General features: G+C 41.6%; 1 protein-coding gene across 8 annotated transcripts in view; it reads right to left on the bottom strand.

Moving 5' to 3' along the window:
- GREB1L (GREB1 like retinoic acid receptor coactivator) overlaps window positions 1-23,680 on the bottom strand; it is a 133,331-nt gene that overhangs the window by 8,138 nt on the left and 101,513 nt on the right. For 6 of the 8 annotated variants that reach the window (XM_039569932.1, XM_039569950.1, XM_039569955.1 and 3 more), the window contains 15 exons: window positions 22,897-23,094; window positions 21,940-22,120; window positions 20,324-20,516; window positions 18,830-18,963; window positions 16,424-16,763; window positions 13,318-13,433; window positions 12,716-12,960; window positions 11,129-11,691; window positions 10,569-10,671; window positions 7,502-7,657; window positions 7,153-7,292; window positions 3,013-3,174; window positions 2,503-2,710; window positions 1,650-1,815; window positions 760-987 (listed from right to left, as the gene is read on the bottom strand). In XM_039569932.1, the coding sequence (XP_039425866.1) occupies window positions 760-987; window positions 1,650-1,815; window positions 2,503-2,710; window positions 3,013-3,174; window positions 7,153-7,292; window positions 7,502-7,657; window positions 10,569-10,671; window positions 11,129-11,691; window positions 12,716-12,960; window positions 13,318-13,433; window positions 16,424-16,763; window positions 18,830-18,963; window positions 20,324-20,516; window positions 21,940-22,120; window positions 22,897-23,094 (3,133 nt within the window). The remainder of the gene's footprint in view (window positions 1-759; window positions 988-1,649; window positions 1,816-2,502; window positions 2,711-3,012; window positions 3,175-7,152; window positions 7,293-7,501; window positions 7,658-10,568; window positions 10,672-11,128; window positions 11,692-12,715; window positions 12,961-13,317; window positions 13,434-16,423; window positions 16,764-18,829; window positions 18,964-20,323; window positions 20,517-21,939; window positions 22,121-22,896; window positions 23,095-23,680) is intronic. The other 2 variants (XM_039569940.1, XM_039569966.1) reach the window with 1 other exon arrangement.

The raw sequence follows: 23,680 nt of genomic DNA, 5'->3' as shown, positions 1-23,680 counted from the left end.
ATCAAGAGCTCTGAAAGTCACACCAGCTTGCACTGGTGGCGGTGGCTACAATTCCTCACTGAAACACACGGGATCCCTGAAAACAGCAGCAGGAGTCCAAGGTGAGAAGCCTGAGAGCCATCTGTGGCCAGCAGACACAGGGTTTATTTGGAACTCACTTGGCTGGGAAGAGGAAGAATTGGGTATTTCTTCAATCTGTGATGAGAACTAGCAATAAAAACCCACAATAAATGTGGGTGCTTTATTGCAAATGCTTTAGGATGAAGTTAGGTGAGGAGGGGGGGAAAAAAGGAAGGAAATTGTGGAAAGTAATTTTTTCCTCTGTTCTTGCAAACTCAAGTGGCAACAGGGACAGTAACTGTCTCTGAAGGAAATACAAGGAATCCCTTCTCCTAGGCATTCTGGAAGCTCCACAGTCTTCCTGTGACTGATGCCATTTTGCCTCCTTTCTTCTACTTTTGGTCTCCCAATTATTTTTTTTGCCCAAAGTTTCTTCTTTCCTCATTTTTTCAGTCCTCTAAAGCCCTCCCTTGCCCTTTGTCTGTCTACCCCAGGTTTTCTTGGCTTATGGCAGGTTTATTTTGATGCCTTACTCATTCAGATGAAACGTATATCACACTGTATTTTATTTTTGTGATTGTGCACTCATTACCTTAGGCAGGATCTTTCTGTTTTTCTCAACAGCATTCAGAAACATTGTGACAAGGTTCTTATCAAGTCAAGATGCTATTTTTCCACAGATATATATGTACTGCCTACCTGTTCAGATCATATTGCACATTCTGGGTCAGGTCTATGTTGAGCAGTATAAAGTCACGCACGTGGCACCTGGAGAACGGAGCCTTTGCTTTCCTGGTATTCAGCTTGCTGTTCCATTTCTGAACACCCAGTATTGCGTAATGAACAATTTTGGGGGTGGCTTCAATGTGTTGGAGGACGCTTTTCAAAGACACATTCTTGCTGAAACCCCCAGGCTCCAGGGACTGGCTGCAAAACATGATCATACACAACATACAAATACATTTTATTATTTTTATATAACATACACTACATATATATACATACGTGTGTATAAAAAGAACCAAGAAATTCCATTGACAACTGAGAATATTTACTCCAGATGCTGTAAAAACACATACATAAGTGCAGACTTTTTAAGCAGCAGGGAATGTAGCCATCAAGAAAATGCAGCCATTAAGAAAAGGAGCCTTTCAGCAGAATAAGTTCTTACACAGCAATTTAGGAAGGGAAAAGAAGTCACCTTACAGATCGTTTTTGGAATGCTATTTTCTCTGTACTGGATATTGTAAGCACTGAGAAGGTCAAGAGCTTGATGCCTTCTAAGTTCCCCAAAGAAACGTAAATTGAATCAAAACAAAGTAACATTGAAAAATCACTCAAACAGTCACTAGGAGCAGGAGTGGCTTTAGGCGAAGAACAAACACAAGCAGAGGTCTGTTGGCAGTACTGACACACATATAAAGGGACGGTCAGGTGGAAGTGTTCAGCAGCAGGTGGCTGAATGTTGGTGGTCAACAAGACAAACATACGGCCTTCCTACTGCCAGATGTTACAGATGAGCGTGGGTCACAGATGTGCTGCTGTCAGGGCTGGATCAGTGCAAGGACCCAGCGTGGGTGGGTACCAACCTGGACTGCTCGTGGAGGCTGTGCATGTTCCACAGGACGCAGGAGTCGTCCATGACCACGATGAAGGGCCACACACACTGGCGCTTCACTCCCAGCTCCTCCAAGCGGTTCCGTTCCAGTTCCAGGTTGTGGTAGGAAAGTTCCTTAATAAGAAACCTGGCAGCACCTGAGGAAATACCATAAAGAAGATGTGCAGACATCTTTATTAGACTTTATCACTCTTCCCAGAGAAAGGTTACATGAACATCTGCAGTCATTACCCTTTATGAACTTAGTGCTCATAACACCTTAGTTTAAAAAGAAATCTGTATGTCCCTTTTTCAGTGTGATTAAATCTAAAAGGCAGATTCCAAGAAGACTGGATGCTTTAAGACACTGCAGAACACAATTTTGTGGGCATTAATGAAGTAATTGGAACCAAGAGGGGGCTGAGATTCTAAAACTGAAGCTACTTAAAACTTCTTGCAGAATAAACTCGGCATCCATGAAAACAAAGTCCAAAGCTCAAGCCCCCAGTGTCCATCTGCAGTTAATATTTACCTTCTGCTAACTAAAATGTTGCAATTTGAATATGTGTAAAACATCTAGAACGAACATTCACACAGCAGGGCAGAGTAAAATGAGTGAATATGGCCTATAAAACATCAGATTTTAAACTGAGAAGGCAGTGATCCATGCAAACATATATTCCATGCCCCTGACAGCAGTCTTCCACATTTATGCACAGACATTGCTGCTATTTTCACAGCAGGAATGTGAGGAGCTACTGCAATGTTTCCTGCAACAGCACGATTCACATTGTCCAACACAGATTTTTATACCTTCACAGCAATGCACTGATGGTGTCTCTTACCAACTCCAGCATTGTTGAACATGCCTGGCAGGACAAGCATGATATGGTTGGGCCAGTATTTTCGGTAGAGTGGCATTTCATACTCCTTGACTACCAGGAGGTGCAGGTGGCTGATGCCTTCCATGGCATGGTAGAGGTTCAAGAGTCCATGTTCGTGGCGTCCACTTGATGGGGTGAAGATAGGACTCTTGACTGCATTCAAATTCTGCTGGAACACAAAACATTTTAGCAACATTAGGTAAGAAGCAGGTTATTCCCAATAGGGACTTTTATTTGTTTATTTTTTATACCACATTTTAAGATCACTGATTATTGCAACACATATGAACTGGACACTAGGAACAGAAAAAAGGATGTTTGCCTTCAAAAAACCCATACTGGGGACAGTCAGGCGAGAATTAAACAAAGGACTTTAAAACAAAAAGAAAACAGAAAAAACCTCCCCCAATAATTTGCAAATGTATGTCAAGCTGACTGCATGCAGCAGATGGGTAAGAGCAGCACACGCACCTTGTCAGAAACAAGTGGGAGTCGCATGCTTTCAAGATGTTTTCCCTGCTTGCTGAAGACAAAATGGTTCTCTTTGGACTTGGGGATTATGAAATGCAGCTGAACCTCTTCTCCCAGCATCGAGGATGAAAACGTGAATGCATGCAGAGTGGAGTCAGACACCTGAATACAAACAAACAGCAAAAAGAGATTTCCAAGCAGGTAATACATAAGGAGTATGTAAGGAGGAGCTCTTACAGTCACAGTACTGGAAGCCATCGGAGAAGAACAACAAAACATTCTCTTTCAGTAACCATTTTCCTCACAGTAAGGTAAATTATTTAGGCCTTGCTATTAAAAGAATCAGATTTCTGTACCAGTAATGGTCTTTGGCCAAACTGGACTCTTCTGAAGTCCATTTCAGCTAGGAATTTTTTATCAATATTTACAAAGAGAAGTCAAATATATACACACACACAAAAGGAAAAAAACTGTCCAAATAGATTTCCTCAGAAGATTCAAAGAGCAGTGCAGCCCATGGGGTGCCTCCACAGCAGCATGCACTGCCATTCAGACAACTCAGCAGGAGCACTACTGTATTCGTATGGTATTTTTCCTGCGGCAGTACTCTCCTAAACAGTTGTGTGACCAAAGCAGACCACACCATTAACAAGGCTATGAAGAATTTCGGTGAACTTAAGTTTGCACAGGACTTCACTGAACCATGTAACTGTATACAAATGCCTACACAGCTGATAGATTTCATCCTACAAAAGCATCTTGTTGGGGCCCTCCCCCTGCCATGTGGTCCTGGGAGAAGGGCCCTGGGGGGGAGACACAGGGTTTCCCTAGCCCCTGGTCAGCCTCATTCCCCATTGGTTGTTTTGTGTTCCCCTGCACGGGCAAGGACCCTCGAGTCCCGTGATTGAGCAGTTCCTCGGCAGAGCCCCAGCCATGCAGCTGGAGAAATAAACATCTCTGAAACATCTATCAAGAATCAGTCCATATCTATTTCTTTTCTACGGGCCTCCTTGTCTGATACACGTGTTGCAGTATCCTCACTGTAACAAATGGTGGGTGATGTGGGCAGAATGATCCCCGATCCCTAAGGACAGCGACTGATTTGTGATTAAACTCTGTATTTCTCTTCTTGTTTTTGTTTTGCTATTCCATATCTAAATTATGGAGGAACCATGGAAAGACTCTTGGCTCTCTGAGCCGCATATGGACATTTATCTTAAACTTGAAAAGATTCTTGAACAATGATTTGTAAATTTTAGCTTAATTCAAGCTCAAAAGGAACTGAAACATTTCCTTTCATGGTTGTTTAAGAACTTTTTCTACGTTTCTTGGGATTTAATTCTTACCAAAGACTTTTGGAAGACTGTTTGGACACAGTTAATTTCTGAGTCAAAATATTTGTCGATGGAAGAATATTTTCATGAATATTATTTAATTACCGAGACTGTTGAACAATGTCAGCTGTGTCCTTGTGAAGTTAAAACTGCTTCAGGGACCGTGTGGCCCAGGCCACGTGGACCGAGCACTCTGTGAGCAGCAGCGAGGCAGTTCCCACGTGCGGGTGGAACGACGCGAGCTGCAGTGTCGGCAGCAGAGCGAGGCACGGCGGGAGCGGTGTGACCCGGCGGTGCCCGCCCGGCCCCGCGCAGCGCGTGGTGGAGCGAGCCCCGTGAGAGGAGCGGCGTGCAGGCAGCAGCTGGCGGCGGGGCGGAGCTGCACCCAGCCAAAACACGCACTGGAGCAGGGCGTGGGGGGTCTTTGCTTGGGGCCCTGGCTGAGACGTGGGCACAGCCCCAGACAGCGGCAGCGCAGCTGAGGGCAGAGGCGGCGGTGCGCGGGGAGCTGAGCGGGGGAGAGCGCCTGGCCCGGCCCGCGCGGCCCCGAATGTGACCCTGGGAAGAGAGCGCAGGCACGAGCAGCCCCGATGGCCCCAGCAGCACTGGCAGTTCCAACACGGGAGCGAGCAAAAGCGAAAGAGAAAGCAAAAATGCAGCAAGACAGAAAACAGCAGCCACTCAGAAAAAGATCATCGTAGCTAAGGTTTTTGGAATAGTAAAATGGTATAGTGTTAAACAAAATTATGGTTTTATAACAAGATGTGACAACCAAGAAGACATATTCCTTCATAGAACTGCTATTAAAAAGAATAACCCTAAAAATTACCTGCAAAGTGTAGGAGATGGGGAAGTTGTACAATTTGATATAGTGCAAGGAAAGAAGGGTTTACAAGCAGCAAATGTTACTGGGCCTGGGGGTATTCCAGTCAAAGGCAGCCGTTATGCACAAAATTATAAACAATATCCATCCCAGCAGCCTCCCTACCCACAACCTACTTTCCCCTTTTACCTTATACCCAATATGAACCCTTTCCTAAGTTTACCCCATCCCCAGTTTATTCCCAATCCATTTTTCACCCCATGGCTTCCCTATACAATTCCCTTTCCCTACAACTCCTCTCTGATGCCAAGGGGGGGATGAAAAGGGGGAGGGAAGAAATTAACTATTTTTGTTTAGCGTTCCAACAGGTACAAATAGAATAAACCCTCTCCTGCCTCAGTTTCCCCACAAAGCATGCTCGGAGAGTCCTGTCTCCCTTCTGTCAGCCTTAAGATGTTCCAGAGAATCTGTTTGGACATTTAAAGACTCAGGAGGGTGGCTTGTTTTGTTTTGAAACTGTCCTTATAATCTCATGTTTATCCAGTTGTTTTCAATGTTAACTTTTAAATCTCTTTTTGTTAAAATTAAATGGGTGAAGTGTTGGGACTCCTCCCCCCTGCCATGTGGTCCTGGGAGAGGGGCCCTGGGGGGGGGACACAAGGTTTCCGTAGCCCCTGCTCAGCCTCGTGCCCCATTGATTGCTTTGTGTTTCCCTGTGCGGGCAAGGACCCTCGGGTCCCGTGATTGAGCAGTTCCTCAGCAGAGCCCCGGCCATGCGGCTGGAGAAATAAACATCTCTGAAACATCTAGCAAGAATCAGTCCATATCTATTTCTTTTCCACGGCCCTCGTTGTCTGATACGCGTGTTGCAGTACTCCCCACTGTAACAGCATCTGTCTTACTACAAAGTCAAATCACTTACAAATGAGCTTCCTATAATTTTTGCTAAAAATTGAAATAATTAGCCTACGATGGAAAATGCAAGGGACTTTATTTAGGTTCTGCTAAAGCATTTAAGACTCTCTCTCCCTTCATAATGTTTGCTATCCAATGACTCTCCTCTGAAAGTGTAATTTCCCTGAGCTTAATTATCTTAATTCTATATACACAGCTCACACTGGCACATACAAGTAGATGTTTATATTTATTACTACTAGTTATATTTGACCACAAGCACAAATATGAGTGGAGGGAACAACAGATGTCCTTGGGGAGGATTTGCTTCTGTCAATGGACTTAATGAAGCATGAGGTTTAGATCAGACCTGCTGGTGATGCTTTGAGGGAACTGGCATTGTGCACTGCCAGGTCGGGGTGTCTACACTGCCATATCTTAATAGCAAGCTGTTAGAAAACATTAGCGAGCAAGGAAGGAATGATTTGAGATAAGAAACTTCCAGGTAAACTGCTGGTAGCGGTTAAGAAATAATGTGTGAGCTATTAACCAGGAATAATCTTACTTGCCAGTCTCCTGTGAGCATAACTGTTTGCTTTAGAAACTAAAAGTCTTTTAACTAAACAGATTAAAATGTTCATTTCTGTCCAGTGACTCATAAGCTACTGCTGAGAAGGATGCACAGTTACGAACAAAGGGGGGAAGAAGTAGGCCTTGCCATCTCCCATCACAGGTGTGGATGGCTGGAATTTAGGTAAGACAAGCATTTCTCTTAATTTTTAAAGTCTTTTCCCATGAGACACTGCAAACCCTCTGGGCAGGCTGAATAATGCTTTGGCTTCAGACAACTAATCACAATATTCACTCTTTGCCAGAGGCAGCTGCAGAGGAAAACTGCTCATTCAGAATGTGGCAGACACAGTTGATGCTCCTGGGACTGTAGCTCAATATCTCCCCTGAGAATGGAAGAATTAAACAATTCCATCTCGGGGAAGGTGAAAGCATGAATCCTGAGATGAGGGCAGTATGCCTGGAGGGACCACAATAAAATACCAAGGATACTGTTTACCCTTGGACCTTGACACCAACCTGTGCAGCAGGATTAATGTCCATGTACTGATGGCACTGCTCACAGTGATGGAAGGTATTGTAAGCTGCATATTTAGTCAGCATCATGGACACGGTCTCCCTTTTCTTAGGTTCCTCTGATTTTGTTTCTTTGCTTGTTTCTGTGCACAAAGAAAAGAAGTAACAGAAATTTTAGGAGTGTTAAAAAACAGAGATTGTGATCCTGGTAAAAACTGTACAGAACACACAAATTGTTTTGTTCCATATAATTTTGGAGACTAAAGGTTCTTGCGAACTCATGTTCAAACAAACCAATAAAAACTGATTCTTTGTAGGAAAGTATTCCTAAAAATTTCTACATATTACTTACCTTGTTTCACTCTTGAGAGTTGTTCTGTGTATACAGGACTTATATTTCTGTACTTAGGATCATGTACACTCAGGTCAAAAGATATTTTGCTGAAGATCTCAATGTCTGGCCAGTGGTCGTTGCTAGACTGAGTAATTTCACTGTGTTCAGTATGATCTGCAACAACACACTTCAGGTAAGCAGAATCAGATACACACCAAATTATGTTTACGTGATGGTTGCTGCTTTCCAGTTGCACTTGAACTCACACAGGCACACACACACAAAGCAACATCTTTGAGTGTCAAAAATGTTACCAGTGAAATTACAATCCACACGGAGCCATTTCAAAGACATGGTTACTCCTTAGAAACGGCGTGCAGGTGAAGGGACCTCCTAGGTATCTTTCTGCTCTGTTCCTCATCATGCTGCTGAGGTATAACTCACTCTGGTTTAAGCATAAATGCTCGGATGAATGGTCCTACTTGTGCAGAAGGCACAGGTGTAGTTTTGAGCCTCTCTGTGATGGAATGAAGAGCATTGGGTAAATGAGAAGCAAAAGTATCCAAAGGCAGAAGGATGAAAGCATGGAAAAAGAGGCTGTATGTATTTATGAACTAGTAGCTGGTGGTACATGATAAAGGCAGTAAAAGACACACTCCTATTACAGAATGGGATGTGGCCAGCAAGGATCAAATGAAACTCTATTGCTTTGATCCAACAGAGATAAGTCTCAAGTAGAAAATCAAGTTTAAGCAATGGGAATGGTAGAAAACACTAGCCAAAGAAAACAACTTGGAATGCAGCTTGAACATGAGTCAATTCAGATCAAAATGAGATGGAAGAACCCAAGAAAGTAGGTGTGTAACTGACGTTAATGATTTTAGAAAAGTGAATTCAGGTGAAATGAAGGTTGGGTCTACGGACAAGCACATGCTCACCCTACCCTGATGCAAGAAGAGAGACAGTAATCTACAGAGCTCTGAGTCCATTACTTTGAGCATGGTAATATTCAAAATTTGGAGAGGGTGAAGGAAATAATTAATTAAATGAAAAATGGGATAAAATGCAATATAAGTTGACTAAAGAAATCCTGTGTTACTTTATATGGCTATGAAACACCTATTTCTCTGAACAAAGGACATGCGCTGAATCTTATCCTTCTGGACTCTAGTATGGTTCTATAGGACAAATTATTAATACAGCTGAAGAAAATGGAGAGAGGGAATGGTCTGTAAATCGAAAGCGTTGACTAAACAGAAGATGGCAGCATGTAACATGGTAAGCATTAAGGCAGGTGAGATTACCAATGAAGTTAAAAGGTTGGTAGAGGGACACACTGTTTAATATCCTCACTTATGTCACCAGCTTAAACCAAAAATTGGCTTAAGTTTGCTTAGAGTCACTGTCAACTGCTAAGAGTCACTGTCAACATGGAGAAGGAATCAAAGATAGCTGGAAAGAATTCAACGCCCTCGAACACTGTAGCAACAAAAACTTGGTGATATTTAACAGAAAAAAATGTGAGTCATATGTACAATCAAGGACTAATAACAGCATTTCTGCAGCAGGTTGGGAGCACCTTGGTTGGAAATGACTGAGTTGCTGAGGAACCTTGGAGTACAAGCTAAGCATCAAAGCCAGTGAAAAGGGAGAATGGAAAAGGCAGTTACAGGTTCATCAATCATGGGGCTTTCAGTGGGGGTGGGGGAATACATGAGCTGTTGTAGGCTGGGTTGGTTAAACATTCAGTTCTGCTCACCGATGCACCAGAAGGATAAACTGAAAATAGATGTGCAGGCCAAAGTACCAAACTGACAAGGAGAATGAAGAGCCTGTAATTTGTGAGGATCCTGTAAGAAGACACAGTCATCTACCTAGATGAATGCTGAAGAGGAGGTAAGATAGCTGCCTGATCAGTCCAAAGAAGAGAAAAAGTATTTTAATCTAAATTAGTATGTTTTTTGGTCCCAAAGAGAATGTGTATAAAATGGACAGAAACATATTTGGGTTGGAGAATAAAGTATTATTTTAAATAATGAGAACACTAGTGCTCTGGAGAAGCATTCCAACAGAAGTAGTGGGAGCAAAAAAGCCACAACCAAAAACCCCATCCAAACCCAAACTGCTCTTGTGCTGAAGTTCCATGCATTCCTGGCAGGGGTGTGACACATTGCTGTGATCTCAACAGGCCAGTCAGCATGATGCAGAACATCTCTTACATTGTGATATTTCATCCTAAGTTTCTGAAGTACTTTAGTTCAAATAATGAGGGAATAACTGCCTCCAAAGCTCCAAATCAAATGAAAATATTTCTCTTTTTCCTTTCTTTTTTTTTTTTTAATTTCATAGCACTGTATGAACAGAAATATAAATCAGTCTTTTCAAAGGTTTGACAAAAACTACATTCTCAGTATGTCAGTCTAATGGTCATGAGAGCTATGCACCACAGAAATTTCCCTACAAAACCACAGAGTTATGTAAAGAACACCATGAAGACGACTAATTTTTAAAAGGTTTTGCTCTTCTCAAGGCAAAGTCCTGCCACAGCAGTTAATGGATCTTGTGAGACCTGACAAAGGAGCACAAATCAAAAGAGGATCCCGTTCCCCTTTATCCTCAGCATAAAACCTGCAAACTGCAGACAGGAGACAGCCTAACTGAAAGTTGTTATATAACTTATAAATAAACGTAAATAATAGTTACGTTTCAGCCAGGAACAAAATGTTCTTAAATGTTCTGTCTGCTTAAAAGCAGCCAGCACTTAAAAACCCACAAGAAGAGAATACATGGGCAGATGTTTGCCATTTACAGCTTTGTGCACACTTTCATTTGAGTGCTATACAAAAGCATCAATCCAAAATACATTTAGTAGTTCTCAGATAAGCCCATTATAAAGTTTACTTTTTTATTAATCTATATTGAAATATATGCAGACACCTAGAGTAAGTCTAGCTACACACCAATGGAGAGGACACGTAGTAGGTGTAATTCATAGTTTTATAGCGAGCCTAAAAACTTCCTTGCTGAATAATATATAACATAGGTTCTTTATGATACATTTTAAGAATGCTGACTAAATACTTACTGGTATTAATCTCTTCTTCATCATACACATCTACTTCCAGCAACCGGATCAGCATGCGGAAGAGAATCCTTAGGAACTGCAAGTAGGAACCAGTCTTTCCGACCTGAGCCAGAGATGGAAAGAAGTCTAAATGCCAACCCAAACTATTACTATGGAAGGGTGAACTTGAGATAAATGCCTCTGGGCTTACCCCAAAGCTCTGTGTTCAGCTCTGCCTGAAAACACTGCAAGATGTAATATTGCCCACTATGCTGAAAACACTTTGACTAAATTGGTCTCTGAGCACAACCTGGCCACAGCCTGTGTCACTTTTGTATGCAGGGAGATCAGCAGTGGTAACTGCTTCTCTCCTGATGTGCTCATGGCAATGTTATGCCCAGTGCCATCCACATGTGTTTCATTTAGGCTAAAACATGACATAAAGCATCACCCATCCTCTCCTTACCACCTTCAGCGTGGACTTGGTCTTAAAATTTGACTTCAGATTTTTAACCTGAAAACACATCACTGCAAACTTGGCCCTCTCAGGTTGCTGCAAGAGGAAGGAGCTGTGCTCTTACTTGTGGTGGTCCTGTCAAAAGCAGCCTCCTGGGGTGAAAAGTCCTGGTGCCAGACGCCTCAGCCTGATTGCTGAAGTCCGCGTGGTGCTGTCGGGCTGTTGTCCACTGCCTGTAGTACAGAGACTGCTCTTCACTGCTCATGTCCTTGTGAAGCAGAGGCCTCAGAGAGCTCAGCCAAGACACGTCAGCATGAGGCAGGAGGGAAGAGGAGGAAGGCAAGTTCCCATTTTTCTGTGAGCTCAGGAGGCAGTATGCAGCTTTGGACAGGATGACGATGCGTGGCAGTGCCACACGGAGGGCCTTGCTGTCCTTGGCTGACTGGGCAGGCCACTGAAAGGTCTGAGAGACTGAAGACAGTGAGGAGAGTTTGGGAGTGGTGCTGCTTGCCATCTGGTTACCCAGCGAGTCACACTCCTGTTTCAGGGTCTCTCTGGCTGTAAAACTGGAGTAAGTTCCCTCATCTACTGAGCTGTGTGCCACAGTCTGGAAGTTAAGGGATGGTGCCTGCTTCTGAGACTTGTCTGCGGCACTTGAGGAGCTCACACCATTGTCAGCCAGGGAACCTGGGAAAACAAAAAGCAGGCCATGAAAAGTTACTGACTGACGCAAGAAAACCATGAATTCATTTGATCTATGCTACAATCCTAACATACAAATACTTCTGTTCAGTGAGAGCTGCTGTGGCTTAGGTCAGTGTTTCACCACGTAAAAAGAAATCATTTACATCTGTCTGTCCCTTTGACTGGAGAGGCAAACACCCTGCTGCAACAGGGTGCAAGCTCCAAGTGTTCAACCCTAATCTCTGTGTTCTAGCCATCATTTCCCATTTAGGATTTGGAATTTGATGGCACGTTTTCTGAAAGTCAAATTTAACAAACCACTGTATACACAGATCAATTGCATCTTCCTTTCTATGAACAACAGAGCATTTATTTCACTGCAACTTGGACATGAACTGCTCTATGTCCTCTTTTCCATACCAGTCAGGTTTAGTTAGTGTATGGGAAGACCTGGTGCATACCAAAGACCCAGTTCAGCTGTCTTAATGCCTCAAACTCATAGGGAAACAAAAAGAAGGACCCAGAAGTGTCTGCAGAATGCAAAGGGAAGGCTTGGTGGGAGGTGAGGCTTCACTGATGCCTGAAGAGGTAGGGCAAGACCCAATCATTCTGTTGGTCTTGGCAAGGAGGCAAATATCCATCCTCATCCATAGGTATTCCCGGAGTTACAGAGCATTTTTCTATTTTATATTTTATACTAGCCTTTTTTGCTTTGATTTTTAAGATCTTTTCAGGATCGCTGAATAAAGCTAGCAACAAATGTGGAATGTAAGTTTAAAAATTAAAATCACAAGGGACGCTTAGCTATGGCATACCATCCCTCCCACTGAAACACCATCTCCTTTTAGCACTAGACAGGAAAATTGCTCACTGTGTGAAGAATCTGAAACTAACATTTCATTGTCTAGCCTGCAGCTGGATACAGCTAAGCAGCCCACATTTGAGAAAACATCTCACTGTTTGCATCCAAACTCCAATGACACAGGAATAAAGACTTGTTTTTCAGACCAACAGCAGAATAACCGACCTGAGGTTCCAGTGACAGCGCTGCTGTTGCTCTGGGGCCGATCCAAGTCTATAAGCAGCTCGTCAGAGTCATTCTCACTACCATTTGCCTTCTCCTGCTCCTTCTCACTGAGGTCAAGAGCTACAATAGGCCCTCGAATTGCCTCCTTGGAGACGTAGCAGCATGCCAGGCCTACTTCTTGCTCTAACGCAGTACGAGTTAAGTAGCTGGAGTCAATTAGTCGAAGGTCACAGTATTTCAATGACCTGGAAAAGCCAACACAAAAAGAAGAGAAGTTTTTGTTTTCTCTGACTTTGAAGAATACTCCCTATCTTTATTGCTTACTAAATATTCACGAACAATTTTGTTAGCCCGTACATATAGAATTATTTTAAAATATTCAACACAAAGTTATGCTCCTTGGTGCTTCACACAGACATTTGCTGACCCATCCAGTACAGTAGCATGACTTTTCACAAATTGCACTTCCCAAAACTTTAAATGGTCCCTAACTAAAATCTTCAAAAATACACTCCTTTTGTGAAAAGACAGCCAGATGGTATCAAACCCCAGCTATGTAAACATGTTAGAGAGCAGTCATATTGAAAGAGTAAGAACAGCACCTGGGGAAAGTCTCTCCCAGAGGGTCTTTGCCAGTTAGAATAACAATGCAAGGTAGACCTTCCAGATCCTGATAGGTGCGAGGAATCCAGTCATCCTGCTCATTGCCCCTCCAAGCCTGTGAACAGAGAATATTCCAGTCACACCTCAATGACATCTTCTATATCTTCACCTGTTTTCTTTTTTCATCAGTTCCTGCTTTTGCTTTGTATATAGGGCTCGCTTACTCAATGGCCAACAGGAAGGAGACCTTGGGTACAGGCATGCATTTGTGTTCTGGTAGCCAAGCAGTAAATGCAAAGACAAAGCATATGTTATTCAGTGTTGGAAACATTCACCTGGTGTGGCATTAGTGTGGTCTGTCAGAGAAAAAAGCAGTCGATGAGTTCAGTTTGGCACAGATGAAAAGATATTAATGTAAAGCTAAAGTAAGACTTTCAAGTGGAGTACGAAAATGGACCAATGAACCTTGTTTAATTATTTTATACAACGAAAGATTACGTGAAAGAAACACATTTCACCTTTCCCTGGAGGTAATTCCACCTGAAAGAACTCCTTACCTACAGTCTATCAAGGCCCAAGACCACAAACTGCACCATTTTCCCTTAGCACTGGAAAGGCTGGTAGCATCAGTCCCATGTTCTTATACGCTTCAGTTCCCCTGGTTCAGCAGAGCTTACTGAAAAAACCTTTTTCTCCAATTACCTAGCAGTATCTAATGGCTTGGTAAAGCAGCCTTAGCAGCAGAGAGAATTTCTGGCTCAACAAGGTTAGTCCAGCTGTGTGTTCCCCTGCCTCTCCAACGACAGAAGTTTCTGTGACAGTGCGTGACTAGAAGGTGAAATACGGGAAGACAATTTTTCCTTTGATTTCCCTTGATTTTCTTTTCGCTAGCATAAGGACCTAAAAAGAATGAGAGCCTGAGGCTTTGAGCTGTAAACTTGCATCCAGAAGATGTATTTCTTGACCGTCTTACTCAGGAACAGCAGAGAGGTGCAGCCCTCAGGGCTCCTCACTTCTGAATGTCTCCCAAACAGTTTGATTCTTGGTAATTTAAAGGCTATGCCACGACAGCATCCCTGGTCAGTAAAATAGTTATTTAAATTGTCTTCCAACTCTTGTTTCATTCTGTACCTCTGGCTCCCTGATGGAGAAGAATGACCTGTCTGGCTGGTCTGGCTGACCAGCAGACTTGTCTGAGAGAGGGGAACAGTCCAGCCACCAGCACTGCAGAGACAGCTGCCCACCCTCCCTGCCCTGCTGTGGCACCACACACCCTGCTAATGCCATCTGAGAGAGAGGCTAGGTTAAGTCAAACTATTCAGCTGGGTTCACTAACGCCTATAAAGTTTCCCTCCCTGCCTCTGAAAACGATCATGATGAGTTCTCATCCTTCCTGCAACCAAGAGTATTTATTGGTGGGACCACGTTTTGAGCCTCAGCCTCACTAGAAAGCACTCAGTAGCCTCATATTGCTCTCTCCCCACACACACATCAAAAAAAGGGTTGGGGTGCTCTTAGTGCAAGCAGCCAACAATCAGCTCTCCACTGGCTCTAGTCCAGCTTCAGTACTCCACCTAATGTCAGACCAAATGCCAAGCAGCACGGAGACTAAATCAAAATTGTCTGCAATAAGCTAGGCTCAGGGGTAGCATGGCTGATGAATTTTATAATGGGAATCAGTTCCCCAAATACATGCTCATACCATGTCAGAAATCTTGTGTTACCCCAGGCACCAGACTAACAGGCATGGTAGCACAGCACAAGCCCCATGGGTGGCCTTTATCATTCTGAAATACTACTGGGACACCCCACCTAAAAAGACACTACAGGCTTATATTTGGGCAACTGAATTCCTCTCCTCACTCCCTTCACATGCATGGTTCAGATTTGAGGGCTTTTCTTCTAGTAACCTGCAAGAAAAGAAACAAATCCAGAATCCTACAGCTTTGTTTAGTCCAAACCAGCACCTTATGTTTTGGAGAGAGGAATAGGAAGAATTACTTAGAAGGTTTTTCACTCTCTACCTGATAAAATTTCTCTATTCCAGACCTGCAATAGCTCCACAGTCAATCCTGATCTGCTCTAAAGGTCTCACACGCTGCTTCAGCACTGTGTAAGGGCTGCAACCCATTATGCAAAGCACTGTTAAGAAGCCCTCACAGGACTCAACCTAGAATGATTTAGGATTGGAATTAATGCCTATCCAAAAAAAGCCACCAGCACAGAGCTGCCATCTCACATGTTGTTTTCTCATTCATGACTACTTTCTTCTCTCTCCTTCTGCAGATAAAGTTTCAGAAGCAAGAGTCATAGCTTCTTTAAAGGACATTTTATCTGCTTTTGGCCATAGACAGGCTCTTTCAGAAAGGCTCACAAAATTCATTCCTCTTCTCTGTGGTTTTGAATACACTGAATAACTCATAATAGAAGCAGAGAATTAATCTCTCTGTGAGACTTAGAGCAAGGATCAGGACAGATCAGTAATAACCAGTATTACTTTCAGACTGCTGCCTAAGGCAGGCAACCCATCACCCCTTTGTTTAATGTAGTGAGGTCAATTCAGCAACTGGGTTTGGCTACTTGAACCATGCTCTTGTAAATCCATGCAAAGGTTTAGGCTGGGGCATATATGCTAGGCATATATGCATGCAGCCTCTTCAGGCTTTCAGCATGCAGGGGGTTGAGGAAAGAAATCTGTGACAAACAGCATACTTTACCAGTTATCAGAAGGGCAGAAGATGGATGGACAGAGCAGACAACAGATACACTAGACAGACAGACAAGTTGGTGGAAATAATTAGTTTGCCTACAGAGATCTGAGCTCTGCTTTTAGAGATGAACCCTCTCTGATGCATGCTTTTATTCAACTTTAGGAAGTGAGATAACAGCTGGTGTTTGACTTCATGGACCAGTAACAATTCAGGTTTGTTCCAAGTCTATCATTTATACTCAACGTACAGAAATGCATTCACAGCGACAGATACAGAACACATGCCCTTTCCCTAGAGCATAATTAACCTCAAAACAAGTGGGAATAAACACAAAACAACGACAGCAGCCAATGGCTACAGTGAGCACACCAACAAACATTCAGTTTCTGCTAACCTTCAGCCGTGTCACAAAGTGTTTCGCAACAGTGAGCTCTGAGGCAGGATTCCCAAGGAGGATCTCAAAACGATACTGCAGCCCCAACTTGTCCCTTACTTCCTGTAACCTCTCTTTGGCCAGCATGGCCAGCTGCACTGATGGCACCCGAATGACGAGCATGTGGCCACAGCCATTCTTATCCTTTCCTGGAGAAGTGATAAGGTCATCCATTATGCTGAGAGTTTCAGGTGTGCTGTGATCCCTCAGAGAGGCCATGGTGGTGAGGGCCATCAGAGCTTGGGAATACTGCTGAATGAGAAGGTAGCAGCGGATCACCATGCTGTGCAACCGGGGGTACCTTGGGGGAGACACAGTTCTGCATTAGCACATGCAAAATCACAGTAATGTCCAAAAATCAGCCAAAACACAGCACTGCATGGTAAAGAAGTGCTTATTTTCCCCAGTAGTGCTCAAAGAATGAAGCCTTCCATTTTCATAGACAAAAGTTTTGAACAAAAATCCTCTGCACTTTGCCCAAGTCAAGTAACAGGAAAGATAAACTTCTGTTACCCTCATCTGGTCCAAAATTTCAGCTAAAGATCTTTGATGATGGAGATAAGGAACACCTCAGATCCGATTGATTCCAAGAGCACATGCTAATAATTGCTTTGCTTTACACAAGCTCTTTCTTTTACAAACTTGAGGACCATTGAGGCTTCAAGTGGTTTCTGGGAGAAGTACTTCATAATTTCACACCTCTCAACTTCTCAGCCAAAAGCTGGACTTACCAATAGGAATTGCTGGCTCTGAGCCAAATCTGAACTTCCATTTTGCCTTTTAATTTACATAGCCAACATCTTTTCTTTCATTACAGCTATATGCAGTGACAACAAATATGAAGTAAAATGCTAAGAAAAAAAAATTAAAACCAACTCAAGCAAAAAACCCCACTCAATTTCTAGACTTTTCCTGTGAGTTCACTTGCCACCATAGTACAGAAAAACACTACACTATTACGCCTTCAGTGCTGGTCTTGTGCCATGCAAGTCCAAATAATTAAAATAACTAGAAGTTCCACATCTCTCTTGTCTCTTTCTTGAGTAATCTAATAGACAATATGACATCCATTTAAAGAAAGTTTTGGGGTTGTGTTTAACCAGTAGATACAGTAGTTTGTTCTGGATACCATAAGCCACTCATTAAATCAGTAAGTTTTTAAAACACTTTTTTACTCTTCCTGCCATAAAAGTGCCAGCTGCACTTCCACTACTAAAACAAATGGAGCCTTTCTTATAATACACAAATGTCTGCAATGTTTTGAGATTTTAAGTTTGAATGGCTCACCTACCCAGACAGAATAGCCCAGTTTCTTGAAAACAGAGGCTAAATTGATAAACTGTGACACAAAAACATATCCTGGCTCCAAGGCAGAGATTCACCTGGCTCTAAGGTAGAGAGGTTCACCTGCCATCAATTTCTAGTCTTATCCGAATCTCATATGATTATTTACACATACATAAATCCTCCTTCATCCTTTTTCCCACCCACATTTTAACAGAAAGTGAGTGATAATGACCACTATCTCTTCCATTGGATTTGACCAGAAAGAACAGGAGAAGCCTAGGAAACTGACCTAATTATTACTGTGTATTTGTAGATAATAAAAAATATTAAGTATTAATTATGTACTTAATTATCAGTGTTGCTAATTTAACACATTTGATATTGAATTTCACTTAATAAATACAGATACATTTACAACTATTACAACTGACCTAATTAAAACAGAAAACACAGTACTGAACACAGAACAATCCTGTTCTAGTAAATATGAAAACATGAGAACTATTATTTGAAGTGCTATAAGGGATCTGTCCTGCTGATACACAGAGGAGATTAACTCCCCATTGCTGAAAATGACAGTATTCCCTTCATTCCTGTAATGGGCACATTTAATTGTATCTTGGATATGTGCCATGACAGTGGCTTCTTCAGGCAGCTGCAAGGTACTAACAGGCTCTGAGCTGCAGGAACCAAAACCATGGCCAACTACCGAAATAACAAAAATGACCTTTTTGAAACAATGTCTCTCACCACCACCAAGAGAGACACCAGAACTGGTGAGGTATCTAACCTCTGGTACCTTCTGAGTTTAGTGAGGGCTGAGCCAAAAGAAGAGAGCAGCACAGCTGAGCCCAGATTGCTGCTGGATGGGCCTGATCTCTTCTAAAAACAAATGAAGGATATCCACTGCCTTCTTCAACTGCACTAAATTTGTTACAAAAATAAAACTGCACATACTTCATGTATTTCAAGATCAACATCAAAGGTCATCATGTCTTCATCGCCCGTAATGGGGCTCATAAAGATGTATCCTTAAGACCCCAACTGGGCAGAATCCGAAGCTTCCATGTTATTATTTACCTTTCTAAAAGTGTGTTGACCATTTTTTCAAAGGTTTCATCACATCTCAAAAGGGGACTTGTGACACCCCACTGGAGGGATTTGCTGTATTCATTCAAACCAAAGTATAACTTGTCTTCACTTGCTGTGTCACCCTGTTTCACACACAAACAGCAAAAATGTAAGGAAAACTGGAACGAATTTCTATTTTTTGTGTCATTTTAAAAAATAAGTGGAAAGCACTTTCCAAACCAAAGAATCCTTTCTTTTTATCCATTCTCCCAAAGTGACGCTATTTATTTATTTCAATGAATACAATAAAATATATATTGTTTTTTACTTAACTTATTATTTGCCTACAGCTAGGAAAGATAGGTGTAGGTCCTTAAAAATTTTTCAGTATACCTCTACCTGTGACTGCAGGGGGCTTCTAGAATCCTGCTAATTATTTTCTGACTCCCTGTCTCTGGCTTTATATCTACTGACATCTGTCATCTCATTTCTATTTCAGGTTCTATTCTGAAAAGAGAAGGACTATTAATTTCCAAAGTTGTTCTTGATCGTCAGAGTCTACATACTTTTCTAACGGAAACCAGAAGTTAAGAATTTTTTGGTTAGAATATAAATCTGCATACAGCTATCAGAAAGGCAGAATATTTGTGTTTCAAATTTCGTAAGCCTTTGATGGGAGCACAGTGTGTTCTCCAGTTCATTTACATCAGCAGTAATCTCTAGGAATGTAATTAATCATCTACAGTCTCCCCTTTTTTTGTGGGTTATACTTTTAATCAGAAGACTGAAAGTTGTTAATTTTTTTACTTTTGGGAAATAAAAAATTGTCTAGACCATAATACAGAAGGTCACCACATGGTTTATATTAACAATCAACCAAAAAGCAAACTCCCTCATTTTACATTAACTGTTTTCTACAGCTCCCACATTAAGACACTTTGCAGAAACTAAATCAAATCTGATATAAATATACCAAACAAGTAATAGGAGCAAATGCTATTTTTAAGCAGGTTTATCCAAAATGTTTTCAGAATCAGCTGGCTGAAACGATGAAAAAAGTTAATAGTGCAGGATATCCAAAAGGATTTTTCCTCTGCACCCACTATACCAAAACTTGTTCACCTAGCACATGACTTTAATTATGACTGGGAAAGTAATGAACAGACTTGACAGGCTATGTGACATATAACTTACAGTCAAAATTCAGACTGCTTGAAAAGGGAAAGCCAGCTCTGGAGCTTTATGGCATGTCTACATAGCTTTGTCTGACCAGAGCACAGAAAGTATCATTGTGCATGACTGGACAAAGAAAAATGTGTAATTTCTGGTCCTAAATACCAATGCTACCTCTACCATCAGTATCCCAGGGCTGTCCATCTGGAATCTGAGAGAATAAACTCCAGCAGAGGAAGAGCTCCCTCCTAACACAGACACTTTATAGATTCTGTTAGGTGTGAATTCCACATTAAAATTCACAGTTAAAATTAACAGTTAAACACTTACCACAGTGTCAGATTGTATCCAATGTACCTCATTGCTAGAGCTGATCCTGGACTGCTGCGTTTGCAGGGCATAAGGAAAAGAGCTGACCTGAAGAACAAGGAGGTTGAATGCTTCAAGCACCTCCCTGCAATTAATAACTCTATCAGCCAGACCATGATTAGGCTCACCATGTGACAGGGAACTTGAAATGGCACTGCAGAAATAAGAATGCAAAGAATTGCCTTACTGACATCCTGAAATTCAATGGATTATTCTCTTCCTACACAAAAATCTCTAAATGACCATGACACAGAGAATCATAGCTCAAAAAAATCTCTTTGGAAACGTAAAAGACTTCAAAAAACATTTGACTGTTCTCTGTGGGTAAACTCAGGAGAACAAGGAAAAACAACAAACACCTAAATAAAGGATTAAAATCTGTTGACAGTGAGAAGGTGGATCAGTGTGACAATTAAAAAAAGAATCAGATGGAGGAAACCAAAAATAAGCCAAAGCTGATGAAATCCCTCTCATTAGGAAGCACTGTTCCATGAACTGTGGGCATAGGACACAGTAGCAATTTTACAAAATCCAATGGCTTTTCCCAACTGAAACAACAAATCTGTAAAAGGCTGGGGAGAAGACCTGAAAGTCTGCTGATGTTCTGATTTCCAGCTCCTGGCATTGCCTTCACTTCCATATATTCAGCAATTCCAAATTCAAAGTATAGCAAAGACAATAACAAAAATGTGATGGGGAAGACCAGGTAGAAATAATGTTGCTTTTGTCTATTTTCAGCTGTCCTTCAAGGAAAGTATTTTATTACAGAACCATAGAATGGTTTGGGTTGGAAGGGATCTTAAACACCATCTATTTCCAACCCCTCTGCCATGGACAGAGACACTTTTCATTATTTCTGATGTTGAAATGAATCCCACAACCTTACACACCATGCTTAGACCACATTAAGATTATTCTCCTTAGTTTATTCATGGAACAAGAGCAGAATAATCAGCTTTACTTATTTCTTTCTTCTTTCAAGGTGAAGTTTTTGATTCAGTGTGAAGAGATGTTTTTGCACGTATGTACGTGTTGCGTTTAGACCTAAAGCTGTTCAAATTCAATATAGCTGTTTTTTCAAACTCTTTTCTTACAGCAGCTATGGCATCTTTCACATGATGCAGACTTAAATGTCTGTAAGCTTTCTCATATCACAAACAACGTAATTATCAGGGATAAAAATATGAACTAAAGCACAATCAGCTTGTGAACATTGGAGACATTTGGGTATGAGTACAGAAAAAGGAGACAAATAGGAAAAAAAGACAAGAAGAACAAAGAAAGTTGCAAAATTCAGCATTTTCCCCTCAATTTCAGCACCATAGCATGTAACCCTCAAAACAGTCCTGTTAGGCATCTAAAAACCTGAAACTAGTCTCACCTACCTTCAGCTGAATCAGAATTAGTTAACAAATATCATGGGCAACTAAAAGATATTATTTCTGATTGTAAGGCACAAAATGCCTTAAAAATGCCTAGAGAAAGCAATAGGTGTCTAAGATGGTAAGCCTTTTGAAAAACCTAATGGAAAGATGCTGGGAGAGGATGGTTTTCCTTCAGCAGATTGAAGCAGCTACCTTGTTAAATCCACGTGAGCATTGTCATGAACCAGCACGAAGAGCGTGTAGGGGTTCTGCTTCACTCGCCTCATGAAAACTTCAAATTTAGTTTGGATCTCATTGTCCAACCGAACCACGTATTTCTCAGCTCTCTGATATGCTGTTCCATTGTCTTCTAGGCCCAAGTCCACAAGCACACCTGTCAAAAAGAAGAATACAACAAAAATCTTTTCCTTTGAGTGCATCCAAAAATGGACGGTCATTGGGAAGTTGTGGCTTGTCCGCCAATGTCAGGACTTAGCCAAACCACTGATAGGCCCCAGTACAAAGATGATTATCCAAATGCAATTTCTCTCACAATGGAGGCAAAAATGTGCTTCTTGGTTTCTTGATTTCCTGCAAAAAGTGCCTGAAGACCTTTCAAAAACTTCTCACATTATCAAAAAGTGGGGGGAAAAAAAATCAGGCTTCCACAAAGATTTCCAAAACAGCACTCAATTGGCTGTGTTCCATGATCCCAGGCCAAACTTGCCCACATTAAGCTAATACGTTGTTTGAGTCAGAAAAAGTTATCCTGACCTTTCTTTTGCAAAAACCATTAATTTATATAAAATTGATTCTCACTAGTATCATATCATATTTTTCATGCTCTGCTTCAACATTTGTGTCAATACAACTAGTCTTTGTAAAGATGTATTGCTGTCATATTCATAAAGTAAGCATGGTGCAATCTATATTTGAACGTCATTTGAATTAAAGAAGTGGGAATAAACTACTCTGAAGTGTGGGTCAATTATGTATTTTCCAGGGTCTTAATGATTTTGTAAAACTATTTTTAAAAAAAGTAAAATAAAACAAAAACCATGAGGACAAAAGATATGTTGGAGCAACTTACATTTCCCCTTATACCAGTAATGATGTAATCACACCACATACTCTGGTTTATCAGTCCATTTCCCCTCCCCTCCCTTTTACCTGACTGTCGAATCCGTTGAAGGGTCTGCTGCACAAGGACTTCTGAACGGGGCACTATTACGATGAAGTCCACCTTACTGAAGTGGCCCAGATCCAGGCTCTGATTGCCACTGTCTGCTATAGCACAAACCTGGGACAAGAGCTTTCTGGCAACTGTGAGCTGTGGCTGGTAAATGTGGAAGGTATCAACATCCAAATCTAGAGTGTGTTTGTTTGAAAAAGAAAACAAAACACAACAAGAGACATGTTTACTTTCCCACCCCCCCAGCAGAACATTACCCTCCAAACCGCCTACCCTCTATTACCAGGAAAAAAAATCACTCACCAGAACAAATCTCAACACTCTGGAGAGTTGGGTCCAGATCACAAATGCCAACTTTCTTTCTTTGATCAAAATGTGGTAATATATCAGATGACCTCAAGTACAGCACTGTCCATTTTTTAAAATGCCCTAAGTGTTTTAAGGATTTTTAACAGTGCAACCCATGGAAACCTCAATGCCAGCACAGTGAAATGCGTTCTGTTAAATGAACCAACACATACATAATATGCATGCACGTATATATATAAAGATGTGCATGTGTACATAGATAAAAAGAGCAGAGAGAGAGAGGTACAGAGCTCTAATGTTCTCCTGAAACAGATTTATTGAGACTTTATAAACCTCTGTGTAACACTAAATGCAGAGAACTGATAGACTGACCAGAGCACTCATATTTCCTCAAAATAAAAAGCAGGTTCCATTTCAGTATTTCCATTAAGTAAATTCTATGTCCAACAACCC

The sequence above is a fragment of the Corvus cornix genome, chromosome 2, assembly GCF_000738735.6.
Source record: "Corvus cornix cornix isolate S_Up_H32 chromosome 2, ASM73873v5, whole genome shotgun sequence".
In the NCBI taxonomy this organism is placed as follows: domain Eukaryota; kingdom Metazoa; phylum Chordata; class Aves; order Passeriformes; family Corvidae; genus Corvus; species Corvus cornix.
This window is presented reverse-complemented; position numbering and strand designations above follow the sequence as displayed.